Source organism: Parambassis ranga, chromosome 2 (assembly GCF_900634625.1).
Source record: "Parambassis ranga chromosome 2, fParRan2.1, whole genome shotgun sequence".
NCBI lineage: Eukaryota > Metazoa > Chordata > Actinopteri > Ambassidae > Parambassis > Parambassis ranga.
In genome coordinates, this window is record NC_041023.1 from 19,484,318 (window position 1) to 19,502,154 (window position 17,837).

The 17,837-nt window shown below is 40.7% G+C and overlaps 1 protein-coding gene across 1 annotated transcript; it reads right to left on the reverse strand.

Moving 5' to 3' along the window:
* Nucleotides 1-676: 676 nt before the first annotated feature.
* nampt1 (nicotinamide phosphoribosyltransferase 1) lies at nucleotides 677-17,249 on the reverse strand. The gene is made up of 11 exons (XM_028425065.1): nucleotides 17,088-17,249; nucleotides 12,517-12,673; nucleotides 11,110-11,213; nucleotides 10,248-10,376; nucleotides 7,662-7,820; nucleotides 7,290-7,426; nucleotides 5,308-5,533; nucleotides 5,094-5,213; nucleotides 4,867-5,007; nucleotides 4,644-4,778; nucleotides 677-4,550 (listed from the first exon to the last, which is right to left on the reverse strand). Exons 1-11 carry the CDS (start codon nucleotides 17,139-17,141, stop codon nucleotides 4,437-4,439), a joined length of 1,476 nt encoding a protein of 491 aa, XP_028280866.1. The 5' UTR covers nucleotides 17,142-17,249; the 3' UTR covers nucleotides 677-4,436.
* Between the last annotated feature and the right edge of the window lie 588 nt (nucleotides 17,250-17,837).

Sequence of the window (17,837 nt, forward strand, 5' to 3'; positions counted from 1 at the left end):
CGCTTCTATTCTAGATAGTGGCAAAGAGGTGAGGCTCACAGCACCGGCTTGTCACTCAAAGCCACTGTCACACCCTAATAATGCAAAAATATGAATTTAATAAAAAAACAAGTCAGTTATATGAAAAAAGGGCCGCTACAGTTGTAAATGCTTTTTTTTCTTATGTAAAGTTGGTCATTTTAAGGGTAGGGTAGGAGATTTCATTCTGATGCACTTTTTGTTAAATTAGTGTAACTTGTCTTTACAATCCGATAGCAACCAATTAGTTCGGCAGTTTCACTTTAAAACGAAGAATATTAATCATCTGTGGAAGCTATAAAATGCTAAAAACATCAGCCAATCCTACGAGGTGCCCCTGCACGTATAGTTGGCTGGTTGTCACTCTCTTCCTGCTCTGTGCGCACCAGAGAGGTACGTGCATGATGGCCGAAGTCACAGACTGGTTGGGAGGCATGGCTTCGGGGTGAACTCCGAGAGAAAGGGGCGTGTGTTTACTTTCAAAATCTGGCTGACTCTCACTGAGTTTTCAAAATCTCCTACCCTACCTTTAACATGGGAGTGCAGGATTGACTCATTTTTTTGAGCCCGCCCCCTAGAGGCCATGAGGGGGAAGTGCAACACCACCTGACCTCTCCTGCTGCTCTTCGTTTCGTAACTAAACCCAATAAATCAATCATTTCAAACTGACAGGGTGACATCTTTAATCAATGTATCGTTGACAATATAGCAAGTTATGTTAGTTAAAATATCAGTTGTGTCGGGAGAGAATTTGGAACAACCAACATATACATACAAGTAAAACAATAACAACATAAAGAAAAACAAGTATTCACAGACACTTTTTCATCCATTACACACACACAAAGTCATACACACACACTCACAAACAGAAGCTAAAAGCTCGACAGTCACAAGAAAACAGTCACACTGCCAGATCAGTCAAGCAGTTTTGGATATTTTTTCTGTTGGTACAAAATGGTCATTCTGGCAAAAATAATAATAATAATAATAATATAATCTACGGTGGTCGTCTCCCTAGCCTGCCCTCTCTGCTTTCACTCAAACTACTTGTTTTATGTACAAGTGAAAAGGCAGTATGGCCGCATCGTTTTGTAAATAAGGATATTTACTGCAATATTTCTGGCATTTATTTTTTTTGTGTCTCCTTTGTCATACAAAATAATATTTCTCTGAGGTAAGAACCGAGACAGTATCAAAATAGTAAAATGTAAATGCACCCAGTAACTGGAAAAAAACAGAACTACTTTGATTTTCCTCATAACAAATGACCGAACAGATAACAGCAGCGACAGTTGCAAAAAAAAAAGAAGGGAAAAGTAACAGAAATGATCTGAGTTGTTTTTTCAGCATGTGACTGGCTGTGGTCTTAGAGCAGGGGTCGAGAAGTAGGAGTCGGTGACATCACAGGGCGAAGATTAGACATTATGGAAGAGGTCAGTGACCTAAAGTGAACCTAAAGCCTAAAGTGAGAAGCTCTGAAGCAGCTGAATGTCTGATAACAGTATGCAGCTACAGCTGCAGCTAGCATCGGTATGCTAACATGCTCACAAGGAGTTTTGCAGATTTGTTAGCCACATTTGTCATCATGCTAATTAGCATTGAGCACAAAGACTGTTAAAATTTGTAGCTAAAGGTTGAAGATTTTTTTTACAAAATGAAAATCAAACTGGATGCAGACAATCAGCATGTACATGGTAACAGATAAAATTAAATATGATAAATGCTAAAAGTTGAAGATGAGTCTTCCTGCCTCCAAAATGGGAGCGTCAGCAGGTCGTTAGCTAAATTATCCACGTAGCTAAGAGCTTTACTACATTACAAAATTTGTTATACAGGATTTGTGAGCATGAAGCTACAAAACAAAGGTTTTTTTTTCTGATTTGCTTGTTTGATAAATGTTTGTGCACCAGAATGATGAGAAGATGTCATCTGAAACATCCATCCAATGGTTTGAGGTTCAATTATAACCCTATTAAAACATACAGGAAATGGCTGTTTAGTGCACACACACACAGCGCTGCAGACACTGCTGACTTCAATTCAGAATGTACGACTTCCAACTTTCTGCAAGATCACTCAAAGAGCTTAATGTGTACGTCCTTAGGCCACAACTTATCAATTATCCCTAGTGTACAGCCGAGGCTGATGGGAATGTCATTAGGCTAAATCTCAGGGCAATCCACTCCACAGCTGTTGAAACAGGATCCAGAATCTATACATTTTAATGGCGCTCTCTGCTTCTTGTGATGTCACCAGCTCCTCCCATCTCTGCAACAGAAAGATCCCTTCACTCTGAACGCAGCAATGAGACCCATCACAACTAACATGCTCTGAATGGAAAGACTCTGAAAGGCCATTAGCGAGCGAGATCCCATTTACACCTGGGCAGATGAAGAAAAGCAAAAGAGTGGGAACGCACACTCTTCCTAGAACACCTTCCTCTGCTGTTCAGGAGTTAAGGCAGTGATACTGAGGGGATAAGCTACCAACATATAGCTGGTGCATGTTAGCGTCAGTAATTATTCCCACTTTTTTCCCCCCTTCTCTTAGTTGCTTTTAGATTGCCCAAAATGAAACACACACACAAACAAACACTCTCTATACTACTGGGTCACCAGCTGATCTGTGCCTGTTCAGAATAAAAGGCCAGCAAAGTAAAAGAAAGAGAGTTCTCCGATTTCCCCCAATCCACAAACGTGTTTGCATAAAGGAATACTACACAGTCCTTTAAAGGAAGAAAATGTCAGTGTACACGCACACACAGACACACACACACAAACACATCAGAACAGATAACATACATTTCAGCCCAGCAGCCACATACACTATGTAGTCTTTCTTGAAAACATATTATATCATCTTCATACCAGTGAAGATGATTTCTGTGATATACTTTTACACCATCTCTTGGTCTTACATGGAAGAGACAAAGCGTTCAGGATCATAAAGAACCAATCCACAAAAAATTAAAGGGGAAACCCGCATCTATATGTCTACACAGGGATTACTGTTACCAAGTGCCATTATAGAAGCCATCAGCATGTTTATGGGCTTAATTTAGGAGTCTGTAATGTCAAGCAGCTAGCATTAGCTTGTTGCCATCAACAAATGAAAAATTTATGAAGTGAGACATGCTCTGCTTTTCAGGTTTTTTATTTGCTCTGGCAGAACACATCAGTTTCCATTTAACAGGCAGCTGACATACTCCTTTGTTGAAATACTAATTGCATATATGTGTTGCAAAGCCAGGGTAGGTTTCCAAACTACTGGAACAATCAACCAATTTGAAATAATAATTAACAAAAACAGATTATAGAGAAAAAAAAATTCTTGGAATATAATTGTTGAACACTTGGCAGGTGACTGGCTGAATCATAACAGGCTAACTTATGACAGCCGTCACCAAAGTTTAAACATAGCTGTAGTGCCAGTGGTTACTTGCTGTATGGAAATAGGTCCTTTTAAGTGGGTAAAGATGGATGATCAAGGTCAATCATTCTTGTGGATTGGATCTCAATGATGTGAATGCATTGTGGGCGAGAGATGAGATGATCAATAATATACCTTCAGAGATGCACCAATAACATCGGTAGAGTAAGAGTACAGATGATTAGATGTAGGCGAATTCCTTCATTAAGTACAGTCAAGGTGTTCTTTACTATTCTAACCGTTGTGTGTTAATGTTAGAGGTGCACCGCTATATGCCATGATCATCATATTCTTCCATCACATAAAAGACGAAGCTAAGTAGATTCAGACACATATTTTTTTGTTTCTAAACACTTCTGTACAGAATACACTGGGAACGGTCACTTATGTGGGTGTGGCTTCATTGTTTCTCTTTCTGTCGTCCTTTCATCGCTCCGCATGCAGCCGCCATTCACAAACCTACAATCGTCTCATTTGCTCGGCATGGAGGAAAAACGTCTGTGGACACACTGCCGGTCAGCAGCCAGCCAATCACATTCCTTTAGTTGCAATTTACCCAGCTTATCAGTGTGACGTAAAAACAATTTCTGGCAGTGGCACAACGACGTGACTGCACGGGATTAATGTCATAATCTCTCCCTCTACACGTGTCATCTCTGTTACTTACAATACTCCCTCCGAACGTTTGTGTTTGACCATATTCTGAGCCGTGTTTTCAAATCTCTTGTTCCCCACTCCGCTGGAGAACAAACAGCTTTTTGATAAATGAGGGTGAATTTCCATCAATCTTTTAGGGAGAGTCAGGTTTTTTTTTTAAGGAACTTTCAGAGGTTTTCAGGCTTTGGGATTGGGGTCTATTAGCAGTGCACACAACCTCCATTTTCTAGGGTGATACAGGAGGCCAGAAAGGTGAAGGATTCAAAGGATGTTTTGGGGGATGTTTTGGGGGAATTTGGATAGTATGTGGGGGTTTAATAGAACCGCACTCAGTGCAGCAGCTCCTCAAGCTCACTCTCTTTGAGCTTAGCATTGTCTCTGACGTCATCGAATGTATAAGTCTTCACAATCTTCCCATTCTGAAAGACCGTGTGTAACAGGTCCTGGAGAGAAGAGGGACGGATGAAAAAAAGTTACATTATTTGTACTGGAATAAATACGAATGCTCATGTGTGCTATTGTGTCACTGAGCTTACCTCGCCGTACTCCTCCAGGTCCCCCTTGCCCTCCTCCAGGGTGACAAAGTCTCCACTCTGTGTCCGGTGTAGAGAGAGGCGGCCTTTCTTTGATCTCTTGTTGGGGTCAGCCACTGGATCTTTGAACACATTCACCTGAGCCACAGCACACAAAAACCCAACACAGTTAAAAAAAAGCCATGGCCTATTACACAAAAAACATTTGTACTTTAACATTCCTCACCCCGAGTCCGTTAGTGACCACATAGCTGCATTTGAAGGAGCAGTTCAGCAGGTCTCTGGTCAGTTTTTGCAGCAGAGCTCCTCCAGATCCAAAGGCGATGTTTTCAATAGACCACTTGTGTTGCTTCATACCCTCCACAATCTGTGAAACAAAAACACACACGAATAAAATGTTTTGCTGGTTTATGTGACTGATAAATAACCAGATGTGCATGTGCGTGTGTGTACCTCTTGCAGTGTGTTGATATCCACTCCATCTCCTTGGATGACTCTGATGTAAGGAGGGAGAACCTTGAAACCTTTAGAGTTCTCTTCCGGAAGAAACTTCTTACCCAGAATCTCCAAAACCTAAAGAAAGCAAAGAAAGGGAGAATGAAGAGAGCAGGGTCAGTTTCTTGGTTTGGTTTTATGCTGGTAAACAAGTTTATTCATGTGACTGTACCTTCAAAACTGTATCAAGGGGATTTCCAGAGTCTGGTCGAACAACCAGTGGGGCATCGGCGCTGCGTTTCTCTATCAGCCCTCTAAGGTCCTCGCCCCAAATCTTCTCACAGGCGTTGTAGATGTCATAGCTGTCGCTGACAATGGATACGGGCACGCTGGGGAACTGCTTGATGATGTGCTCGAAGGCATCTTTTTCATGGTCCTTTCCCCACGCTGTGATGGTACTGCAGAACAAATAAATACACAGAATCAGAATCAGAATCGAGTTTATAACTCACAAAATCAGTGGTGTAGCAGCTGAAGGCAAGTTTTCGTCAAGTGACAATGCCTCAGAATGTCCAGAAGAGGGCAGTACACTACCGGTTATAGCCTTCACAATGAGCACAGGTGATCTTCAAGGTTTTAGTAGGTCACCTTTAGCCACTTAAGTAAATCATGGATTACATGAAGAGAAAAGAGAGACACCCAAATCCAAAGAAGAACTACTGATTTGGACACTTAAGCAAAACTTTACACCCAAGTACCCTAAAAAACTGTGAGATAAAGCACTACTCGGCACTGTTGCCTCTTTGAAGAAGACAATGAATGAATGAAGAATGCTCCTTTTTTTACTGAACTACCAATAGAGGAAATATTAGTTTTAAAGCAGGAATAGTTTTTAAAGTTGGCTGCTTAGCAAGGAAGTAGCTTAAGTAAGCATTTTTGTATGTCTTAGATGGGCGGTCAAGCAGGGCATGGTCCGTGTGTTAATATGAGGTTGCAGGCAAAATATGGGCACCTGCACTCTAGGCTAAACAGTCAACGCAGATGAAATTCCACTGTTTTTGCATTTACCATTAACTATGTGGGTTTACTCATTTAAAAAGCAAATCTCTCCTTTTCATACTTTTCCAAAAACATTGGCCTTGTCTAATATCTATAGACTTCTTATTTCTTGTACCATAAATTTTGTAGGACATTTCTTTTGCATTAAAAGTGTATTATAAACCACTGGATGACCCTGGAAGTTTGCACAAAGAGAATGACACACCTCTAACATCACCCCACCCTTTTCCTTCCCACAACGTCAAAATCAAAGTGGAATTTCACTGAGACTCCTCCCTCTGAGGTAGAAATGAAACTCATCTTAGAGGAAGGGAGGGGGGCATTACATAACAGTTGCTATGACAACCCCAGCCACCATCCCACAATGCACCGGTGCAGGAAGAAGGGTGCGCTGGAGCAGCAGTAACTGCCCTTGTGGAGGAAGAGGCGACTGTGTGTGAAACAGAAAGTATGTGTGTGTTTGTGTGTGTGCCATAAAAACACCATGAGAGGCATGTGACGGACATCTTAGCATCCAGCCAATCACAGCCCATTCACAAAATGACACAGATGAACCAGATAATATGGGTAAGGGTGACCAAGCTCCAAGTAGCACCAGCTTCAAACATGGAGTAAAATTTGACTCATGCTGATAAAACCCCTACACCAACAGTTTTGGCAGATAACTAGCAAGTTTCTTAGACTGAAAATCAATTTGGCTCAAGGATGAAAAAGTTGGCTTACAGACCTGGCTCTGGGCCACAGTGTGGACAGTCTGAGCCAGCAAAGAGCAGTGAAGAGTAGATATGCCTACTGTGCTTCTGGATTTTCTGGGAGGATACACAGCCTATGCTGATAATTAACATTGCGTGCAGGAATTTACAGGACTCTAGAGGGCTATGTGCAATGCTTAAAGTTGCTGAAAACCTTGAGCACTTTGGCTGACACACATCACCACTAGGAGGTCCTGTGCTACATTTGTAATAAGTGAAGTAGGTGGTGAACTACTGCCCTGTATCACATTTAAAACTGTGCCACTACATCTTCCATAAAAGCCAGAAAGCAGTCAAAGAAAAGTAGGCTACACAGACAGATAGTCTGTCCCAAGCTTCTGTATATATATATATACACAGAAAATAATTTTATAATAATAAAAAAAAAGTAGTGTGTGTCTACCTGTGCTCAGCAGCAGGCACTGAGAAGCCTGGGACAGGGTCCTTGGTGCCGTAGTACTTCTTAATGACTCCAATGCCAGCAACTGTGTCTGTGCCCTTGAAGTTAACCAGATGGGCGGAGGCTCCGATTCCTGCAGTCTGAGAAAATGGAGGATGAGTTTAAACAGTGTTTCTTTTGTACTTAAACATCTACAATAATTGAATAAGCTGTGCTGATTTTCTAAAAGTGGTTTCATTTGGATGTGTTTTTACTTGCTAATCTCACACAGAAAGAGTCTCCAGCTTGTAAGAAAACCAAATCTACAACAAGGTCTATAAATCTGTGACTGAAAACTCTGTAAAATATATAACAGCTGATTGTTTTGCTTCGTACCTCCTGTGAGGACACGCCCCTGTAACCAAAGTCATGCAGTTTATACTCTAGTCCCTCCAAGTTCCCAGAAGTCTCGAGGAGGTACTTGGCAAGGATCTTCTTTTGCTCTCTGGAGTTTGTCGCCACAGTGATGGGGTACCAGATCTGAACCAGAATAGTCTAAAGGAATAAGAAAGAGAAAATAACTCAAGTTAAATGGATATTTATTACCATTTCAGTCAGTCAGAGCAATTCTGTACTAAAAGGATGGCTTCTTTGAATTTTCCATCTCCACTTGCAGCAAAAAATGTTTTCCAACTCTGAACAGACAGCGAATGTCTGGTCCAAACAGTATTCAGCTGGTACCCAAAACTAACAGGCTCAGAGGGATCAAAGCAGTCTGCTCATTCACACACAAGATCAACTCTGGGAAAAGTACATTCCTTGATGCTTCATGTCAACTCTGGACCAGAGTCATAGGTTTCAATATGAAAACAAGTGGCTTATCTGTACTCACTACCACCTGGGAAATTTGATGAAGCTTCTCAGCTCTGAAGCGCAGAATATGTGTGTGTATGAAGATGTGCCTGTCTGTTTTTATCCATTAATAAGCATGACATTTTAGCTACTCACGTCCATTCCTGGAAAGAGAAACTGATATAATACAATCACACATGCTGATTGTGTAATAGATCAAAATAGATCAAAAGAACATGCATGACTTTAATCTATGTGTTAACACTCTACAGTGTGTTTCTAGCCTACAACCCTGAGCAGGTCACATGCCTCCTCAGACTTTACAAAATATAACCACAATATGGACTCATGAGACTGCCAGAGCAAGGTCAAGGTCTACACACATTTGTTGGCTATCTCGCTGGGGACGTGCATTGATGCATTCCATACCCCCTTACATTAGGCCTACACTAACATGAACTCCTGCACCATGTGGGGAGTGTTTAAACAGTTCTTTAAAGGGTGTCATTTTATCAAAATGTCCTAACTTTGCTAACATGTCATTATTCAAAACTCAATCTGGTCTTTTACAAAAACACACATGCATCTTCATGCTGAAAATTAATGTATTATGTTACCTACATCACTGTAATATGAGTGCATGAATGCAGATAAACAGAAAACGTTGCAAGCCTTTGATCATTATTTGTCTTCACGCTTTATGACCTGTTATTATCCAAATTGTAATTGTGCATTTATGTTTAGTTTAGTTTAGTATAGGACCTTGACATTTACGAACCTTATATAAGCTATCATGCAACATGGTCAGCAGCACAGTAACAGGAATGTGAACACACAAATGTACACATGCCGACATAATGTCCCAGAACAAAATGGAGGAATATGAGGAACAAACAACAACAAGGGGCGGTGTAATGAGGAAATCAAATGAAAAACATAAAGGACACAGAAGGACAAACGACAAAAGAGAAGAAAATGACAAAAAAAGTAAAGGACAGACAGCGAGGGTGAAAAGGAAAGAGAGTTTGACCTAATGATGCACCCCAAGGACACCAGGCTGAACGCCATGGCTAATTTTACATCAGCCATGAAGAATGACCCTGTGCGTGTGTGTTTATGCGTGTATTTATATCCCACTGTGTGTGTGTCTTTGTGTGCCTGTGTCATGTATCCAAATTTATCAGGGTAGTGTGAGTGTGCTGTCACAGTGCTCTTGGCTGTAGGTGACCTACGTCCAAGCACCCTTTCATGCCTGCACTGTGCATAAAATGTCAGGATACATTCCACTCTTTAAACCCGCTAATGTGTCGTTTTCTTTTAACTGGCCTAAACAAAGGTATGTTATTTACGTTTGATCATATTCTAAGAAGTCACTGCTTGATTAATGTGAGAAGTCAATGGTATTATTAGGCCTCAGATACAGAAAGAGAGATAACATGAGATAATCTAGCCGAGTCAATGTGAGCCTTTTCATGCAGCATTACGTTCATCTGATGTTACTGAGCTGACATGGGAGTCATAGTACAGTGCAACACTGAAACAGAAGCTACAAACATGACCAATCTTTAAAATGAATTAAATTGTCTCCTTCACTAGAGGCTGAAAAAACACTTAAAATTCTGAACTACAAAAACACAAAATCAAGATTTTTTTCTTTGCTCCTGCTATGGATCACTTCGCTGCACATCTCCAAGCACTGACATAGCAGTAAAGAATGACAAGACAGCAATTGAGTCAGATTTAAGAGGAGATAGGAGGTGTCACTGGGAATGTTGCCAAGCTAAATAGTTTATAGGTTTTATATAGCAATTTACTCTTCACTGTAAAATGAAAAAAGGGGCATAAATGTAGCTAATCAAAAATCTTTTGTCTTTAATCGATAATTAAATCAACTGAACCATAAAAATCTTACTGATGTACTTGCAAAGCACTTTTAGAAGCAATACGAGAAGCATATAAAACATTTAACAGCTGTCTGAAGCCACAGAGGTGAGAAGTTTGGTGTTAGATAGATAACAAAGAACCGATGCCGTCAAGAGGTACTCTAATGTTTTAGAGTTCCAGTTGAAAGTTGATTTAATGAAGGAACCGATATCTATTCTGGAGCAGGAACAAACAAGACAAGCATACCTCTACCCAGTTGGTGAGCCAGTAGCATTCAGGGTCTGTGCTCTCCACGGTGAACAAAACGTTTCCTCGAGGAATGACACTCCCCTCTGGCACTGCCTTGATTTCAATGGGCAGGTGTCCATTGTATTTCTGTAGAACACAAAGACAAGTGTGCACATATCTGTAGTCAGGATCTATCACAGCCTGTTCTCTGTGGCATTTTATCTTCAAACATTCAGCAGCAATACTGTGTCAAGTGAATCTGGACCGTTGGACATATGCTCTGCACGTGAAGAGGTACTAAAGGTGCTGATGATTGAAATGGAACATGTGCGTGTCAACACGCAGGCTACCAGAAAGGACTAAGAATAAATCAGGATTTATTAACGCTCCTCCGCACTCAAGAAAATACTTTGTCAGGACAGGCATCGACAGGCTATGCTCTCTCCAAGGTGCTGAAACAGGACCGCTCAATACACAGAAACAATGTATGCACACATTAGTAAGTATTCCAAAAGGTTGTGTACAAAGCTGTAAACCATGGTGCCGTAATGGTTCATTTTTGTGTTAATTTATTGATTTCATTATGCATCATATTTTTATAACATTAAAAACTTCCAACAACCCCGACAAAAAAAATGTTGTGAGCTAATTTTAAGCTTTCATTTGTCAGGATTGAGAGAGACCTCTGATAAAGAAGAAAAACCTTTCAGGGTGTTTCATGTGCAAACATTACTTTGTACTGGCACCTGTGTATATGTACACCTTCACACAACAACAACTCTGAGCTTACTCTTCAAATACATCCTTTTCTTCACAGAAAGCGAAAATTAACCAAAAATGGGGAAAAAAAAAGTTCTCTGAGTTTTCAGCTGCATCGTACCTCCAAAATGTAAGTCCAGCCCTTCTCATTGAATACATCATCCTGGAAGTGTTCTCTGTATACCTCCTTTGCCTCCTGAATCTTCTTTGGAGTCACTACCTTTCCTGGAGATAGCAGAAGGTACAGAATGAAATGATAAAGGAACCCACTGTGAGGAATTTGAGTGCTACTCCACCATGGTAATTCAATCAGAAGCTTCATGTGCATGCTTATAAAGCATCTTTGTCCAAAAAATACACACGTGACAACAAATACCTCTTTGTCACATTTTAAGTTAGTGGAAGAAACTGTTGAACAGGAATGAATGTACAAACATAAGTCACATTTGATTTGTCACTGAGAGTTACTAAACTAAGCCCGGCTTTACTTTCTTTTTTTATTATTTCTTATTTTGTATTTTTCATCTTAATCGTTGCATAAATACAAAAAAACAGGAAGTCAATTTGTAACAGCTGCCTTATCTGTTTTCAAAATGTTTGTTTGTGTAAGCAGTTTCTCAAAAAAGTTTCCCTTCCTTAATTTCATAAATCATACACAAACATACTTTCGGTTCTGTAAGTTGGAGGATCAGAGATGCCTCTCTAATGGCCGACCTAATCATTGAGCTGCGAGGGACGCTCTGTGCGGACAGCTGGCCTTTCTCCCTCGGCCAGTGAAAGAGCAGCTGTGCTTTTGTCTTCTCCTCCTCTGTTCTCCCTGTTACACCCGCACCTCTGCTACCACACCATGAAATCCTTTTAAGAGACAGGAGGGAGATGCATTCTTTCAACTTCTTCTCTCTCTCTCTGCCTCTCAGGATCGTACTAAGTAACACAAACCTTTGGCAACTGAAGTTAATTGGGGCATAGAATATTTCTATGTTTCTCCTTCCTAACTTGGTGTCTTTTATTTTAGGGGCTAATCAATGTGAAGCACACTGTAACCTTGTTTTTGAGTGAAAGAAACAATTTGTTGCTGCAGGCCTGAATAGCAAGCACCTGCCCTGCTGAAGTGTCCTTGAGCAATGTGATGAATTTAAATAGGTTTAGGCATCCAACCGTGTACTCTGACCTTGCCCTGTAGAGGAAAGAAGAAAGGAAAAAAATGCTCCCACAGGGAGCCATAGGATACCTCACAGGGCTCTACAAAGTTTTTGCACATTTGGTTGCCTCAGTCTTGGTTAAGAAACAATTTGAGACACAAGGAAAGTTGTCCAGTGAGCTGCAGCTCCCAAGGGTGAAAACATCGGTGAATAGTTGACTTCATTAAATCCTAGTTGAAAAAAACACTCTGTTGTGTAATTCCAGCCTTGGAATGTTACCCTTATTTGATTTGTTAAATTGGAAACACTTTTATTTACACAAACAGCATCACAGAGCCAAACTTGATTCTGCCTGCCTCTGAAAAGGTCTGTTCGGGTCATCTTACCTTTTAGGTATTTGTGGAGGATATACTGAAGGCCGTAGAAGACGATCTTGTCATATTTGACTTTTCTGCTTTTGGTGGGATCTGTCCTTTTCTCGCGGCACTCGAAGTACGAGTACACTTTACTCGTGTTGGGGGGATACTGTTTATAATGCGTCACCTGCAAAAAAAGAGAAGAAAACAAGACGTATGAGTGTCTTTTTTCTAGGAAAGGACCAGCTGAACTGAAACAAGATAAGAGTTGAACCTATTTTAATTTAACGGTACTGCAGACTGAGCTCAAAGGTGGAAATAGGTTGTTTGGTACAATAAATGAGAAGTTATGACTACTTGGTCAGTAGTATCCTTAAAAAGTAGCAAAAGCTGTCAACACATGCTGTATAAAGGGTCACATGCATGTGTAAAAGGGTTCGATTCAGAGTGCATACAGTAGCAATTAATGCTGACTCATACATATTGAGACATTCAGATCCTGTGACGTTCCAGGATTGCAAAACAGCAGCAACATTTCAGTAGATCTGATGAAATTTCTTACTAAAATGTGGCGATGCCTTTCAAATTTAACAGTAAGGCAATCGCTAACAAGGAAATATGGTCAGCAATCACAGCACACACTCCGTTTGTGTGTAATCTCAGAGCAACCGTGGATTACGAAAGGCAAGTATAAAGTGTATAGATCCACTTGATGCCAACAGGCCCCGGGGCAGTGAGCTATTCAGGGTCACAACCCTGAAATCTAAGGCGCAGTGCCATGGTGGTATTTTATCTGTGATTACAGCATACATTCCAGCTCAAACAAAAGACCAGGCAATCAACCTATTGTGTCAAATCAAATAATTCAGCAGTAAAATGTCACAATCACAGCGAGACGTGCCAGACTTTTCCCACACGTTCCCTATTATTGTACAAGTGTTATTATTCAGAAAACACCAGTTGTGTGTTTCTGTGTGTGTTTCTCGTGATCTTCTTATCTAGTGCGAGCCGACTGATTCCAAAAACACTGACAGAGGAAAAATCAGCAGTGTGCTATCAGGTAAACAGTTTGAGACATGCCCAGGCAAGTTTCCGAATAAACTGCCTCGGTGAGGAATATACCTTTAAATTAAATACACTCGCACAAAAAGGGACAAGACACAGCAGCAGCTGTAGCCATCCGGCCATCAATTAAATCCCAAATGAGTTCAGGGATTTCCACAGAGAGTACACAGGGGCACTTGAGGATTTAACCCTCATCTTAGCACTAAAGCACCCACTGAACTTATCTATTATGGCATTAGTAGACTGAGGAAATGAAGACTCGACTCTGGCAATCCTTAACTTCTGCTCAACAGCAGCAGCTGTAGCCATAACAATTTATTATTGGCATATACACAAAGTGAAGTTTGCACGTATTAGTGAACTTTAGCCATCACAAGCTGGTGAAAGCAGGTAAGGTTTAATTAAAAACAAGAGAAAACATTTAACTATAGAAAGGACACAACATATGAGTGTGTCCTTTCTTTAAATACAACCATAATATATAATATAAAACACAACAAAAAAACAAAAAAAAGCCCTAAAGGATCGTAACAGGTGTGGATGCAGGGAGCAACAAACTGCTCCTCAGCCACAGTTTGTATTAGAAGAGATAAATGTCAATGAACTCCTCAGTTACTCTGACCCTGTCCGTGTCCTTTCCTCTGGGCTTTCGTGGACTCAAAATAGAGTCAAGACACTCAACATGACACTCGGCCGAACCACGTGTGTACATATTCACTGGCACACACATGCCAATGTATACACACAAAACATACTTATAATCGCACAGCTAGGAAGAGCCTAGTTTGCAAGACATCCCAGCCACACCTAGCATTAGCCACCACAATAAAAAAGGGAATCTCATCTTCATCTTACATACATCTTATATAAATCATACAGGATGTGGTCTGGTAGATCGGTCTGTCACCTACTTAAGTCCAATTAGAAAAGCTTTTAAGGGTGCATAAATAAGCATTACAATAAAAAAACAACCCACAACAAGCTAAACACACAAGAGAAACATCACGACATCTGAATGGGATCATCCTATTATCTAAATGTCACCAGTGACCATTCTGCTTTCCCTCCACCAGATCCCTCGCTGTAAGTCTCAGTAGATTTAATGGTCAGAAAAATGCTGTTACGTAAATGTGCTCCCATGACTACACATGTACTGTATGCTGTAGCATTGCTTTACACTATCTGCAAACAATGACACACAGGACACCACCCTGTAGTATGTTTAACTTTTCACACTAACAATAGACTGTGTGCACACTAACAAAAGGCACTCTTAGCTTTAGGGCTCAGCTACTCTTTTCAATTCAAACTAGACGAAACACAAAGGCATTCAGGTGCAGTTTGTTTTTATGTCCTGTGAACAAAGTATGTGCCCCTGGTTGGGCTGCAAGCACTGCCAGTAATTCCCTCAACTTCTCCATACAGAGGTTATTATACAGCCATGCAGAAAACACACACACACTCGACGACGAGACACCTTTGAAAAAAAGACACACCCAAACACAAGGTAACAACATGCAGTGGACAAAAGATCCTAAATGTCCGTCCTGACTGTTAACTGGGACAAAAACAATGACTTTTGAATAATGGGGACAATAAAGTGTAACTTGCCTGGCAGAGACAATGCATACAATTCGATTAGCATCTGGCTAATGGTTTTTATTACCACCACTGAGTAGTGGTACTTAAGTAAATTAAAAAGATGATGTTTTGTAAACTACAATCTCACCATTTGGTGTGTTCCTTCTTATAATTTGTTTTAATTTTAATTGTAAAAGATGTAATCATTTGCATAATACCACATAACACTAAGTAATAACAACTGTTATCACTTTTGGTTAAGCTATGATAGAGATGATGCTTTGGGTTGTAAAATTGCACCTCTCATCCAGATTATTTTCTTGAGCCGACAACACATCAATAAGTAGTCCAGTTTTCATTAAGCAATCCCCCCCCCTTCACAAACACTCAAGACTAATCAGCATCAAAGGTATTAACATTAATGATGAGTATTGGCAGCTGGTGATCAATACTGCATGCAGTAGCAGCAGTGTTTAGGTAAGATACAGATTTTTATAAGCCAATGCTTACTCATATTATTATATTATTATTATAATCTCATATTTTATCTTATTCTGACAAAATTCTAAAAAATACAAACCAAAACCAAAAGTATTATTTCTAAAGAAAACAAAACCGAAACTGTGACTGTGCCTTAGGAATTATTAAAATCATATACTACATAAAATATGAACCTCATATGAGAAGGCAAATCCTCACACACTCCACCAGACTGGCTTGGTACCAAAAAGGTGCATTAACAGCCATCAATCCATTAAAGTACATGTACAGCACTGTATTAGGGGATATGCTAAACATGTACAACTTAAGGATTACTAATTCAAAACATGTCCTCAAAACTAGTTTAATCTTAAAACAGATTAAACACCATTTAAATTACATCATAAAAAATACGTATTGGCATTTTTTATGAATACATTTTGTGTCATATGTGTCATGTGTATTAGTATTTTTCTCTAGGGAATGAACCATAATAATTGCTCAGGATTCGTTCAAGTAAGTTCCAGCATTGCATTACATGCATTTTAACCCACATTTACCCGTATATTTATGACTTACACGGTCTGATCTGGGAGTTAATCTTTGTTTGTAATGATGTCTTTCAGTGTCTGCCTCTGTTGTGGCCCCCAGCTCCCTCCACCCCCTTCCTTTCCATAATTTCTGCCTTTCTGTCCCATCATCAGCATCCCTGAATGCTGTCACATGACTGCTGTACATGGCAACTGGCCTGGCAACCGTCCCGGCAACCACTTGCTACGTGCGTGAAAGCATTACAGCAACTAAATGTGCCCTCTGTTTACACCGTTAGCAGCCTTTTACTGCCGGTTGCCATTAGGTAGATGCTTAACAGACTGCTAATTATTATTTAAAGGCCTTGAGCATGAACATTCAATACAGGACTTTGGACAACCTAGCTAGCTACACCAGGTGATAGCTATGTGTCCTTTCAACTTTCGGTTTTGTTTTCTCGTAAGTCTTTCCACGGGCTAGCCCCGTGCTCGTTAACATAACGTCCGGCGTGTGTCACTGATTTTACCCATGTGCCGCTCCCTGAGTTACCCATACACCATATGCTAGCTAGTGGCTACTATTAGCCTTTTTTATATCAATCCCCTCTGTCTTCCTCTGGTGTTCACTGTGAGCTAGCTAGCTAATTTAGCTAGCTGGATGCCCCTGTGATTAGCAAAGCCGGCGAGGAACTGGCTCCGAAATGTAAGCCACTACCGGCTGTCGCTCACAGAGGGATGCTTGCTTTCTGTTACCCCGTCTCTGCTGTACCTGCTCCTCCTCCGGCCCATTTGGCCCGCGGTGAACCGACGGAGCCCGGCCACACAGAGCAGTGTGATGGCCTTGGGACTGGTGATGAAACCACCTTGACTTTACCAATTTTCCTTACTCACACTCTGCCCTCCACCCATCCCGCCCTCCGTCTGACACCACTCTGGGTACTGTACCTTGTATGAATCGGTCGCTAACATTATATTGAAGTCGGTGTCTCTGTGTTCCATCTTTCCCCCCTCGGTTGTGAGTCAGTCGCAGCTGTCAATGTGTTGTGTTGCGCGCCGTGTTGCCGGAGACTCCAGCCTGATAGTGTAGCTGGGGCAGGGGGAAGGACGAGCGGAGAGAACCGGGCGGGGGAAGGGGCGGTTACACTTTCGTCACCTAAAAATTCCGGCAACCCCCGGCTAAATTCGGAGATACTCGGATAACGCTGAACCCGTAGCCAATCAGATGGCCCCGTTTAAGCAAAGCTCGTGTATATAAACGAAGATGAATCACTCACCTCTGAGAAAGTTCCATTATAAAACTACACTAAACAAACTCAAACTATCACTTTTTAAAAATGTTTTTAAAATAAAAAAATAGTTAGACCACTTTTTTTGGCCAATGGAAACCGAGTATCATAATTAGTTTGATTGATGCTAGGCAATCAAACTAATTATATAATTATAAATTATAGTTTTCAAATATTAAGCAATTTCGGCGTCATCTGCCAAATGTATCTTCTCCTACAAATTTCAAGCTACAGACTCCAGTTTAGTCTTAAAACGTTCATTAGATGCTGCTCTATCAAACTTGTATTCAGAATTTTCTAATCTCTCAAAGTTGGAGTGGTTTTTGAGGTCTCCTATATATATATCTGTATATATATCTATACACTTTATACTTGCCTTTCAGAGTTTAACATGGCAGGCAGGGCTGTT

Bases quoted from the DNA above. Each gene is read 5' to 3' on its own strand.
- nampt1 (XM_028425065.1), bottom strand. From the start codon at position 17,141: ATGGAACACAGAGACACCGACTTCAATATAATGTTAGCGACCGATTCA. The intron at 11,214-12,516 runs GTAAGATGACCC...TGCTATCTCCAG, and splicing joins CCTCCACAAATACCTAAAAG to GAAAGGTAGTGACTCCAAAG. The intron at 10,377-11,109 runs GTACGATGCAGC...TGTGTTCTACAG, and splicing joins GCTGGACTTACATTTTGGAG to AAATACAATGGACACCTGCC.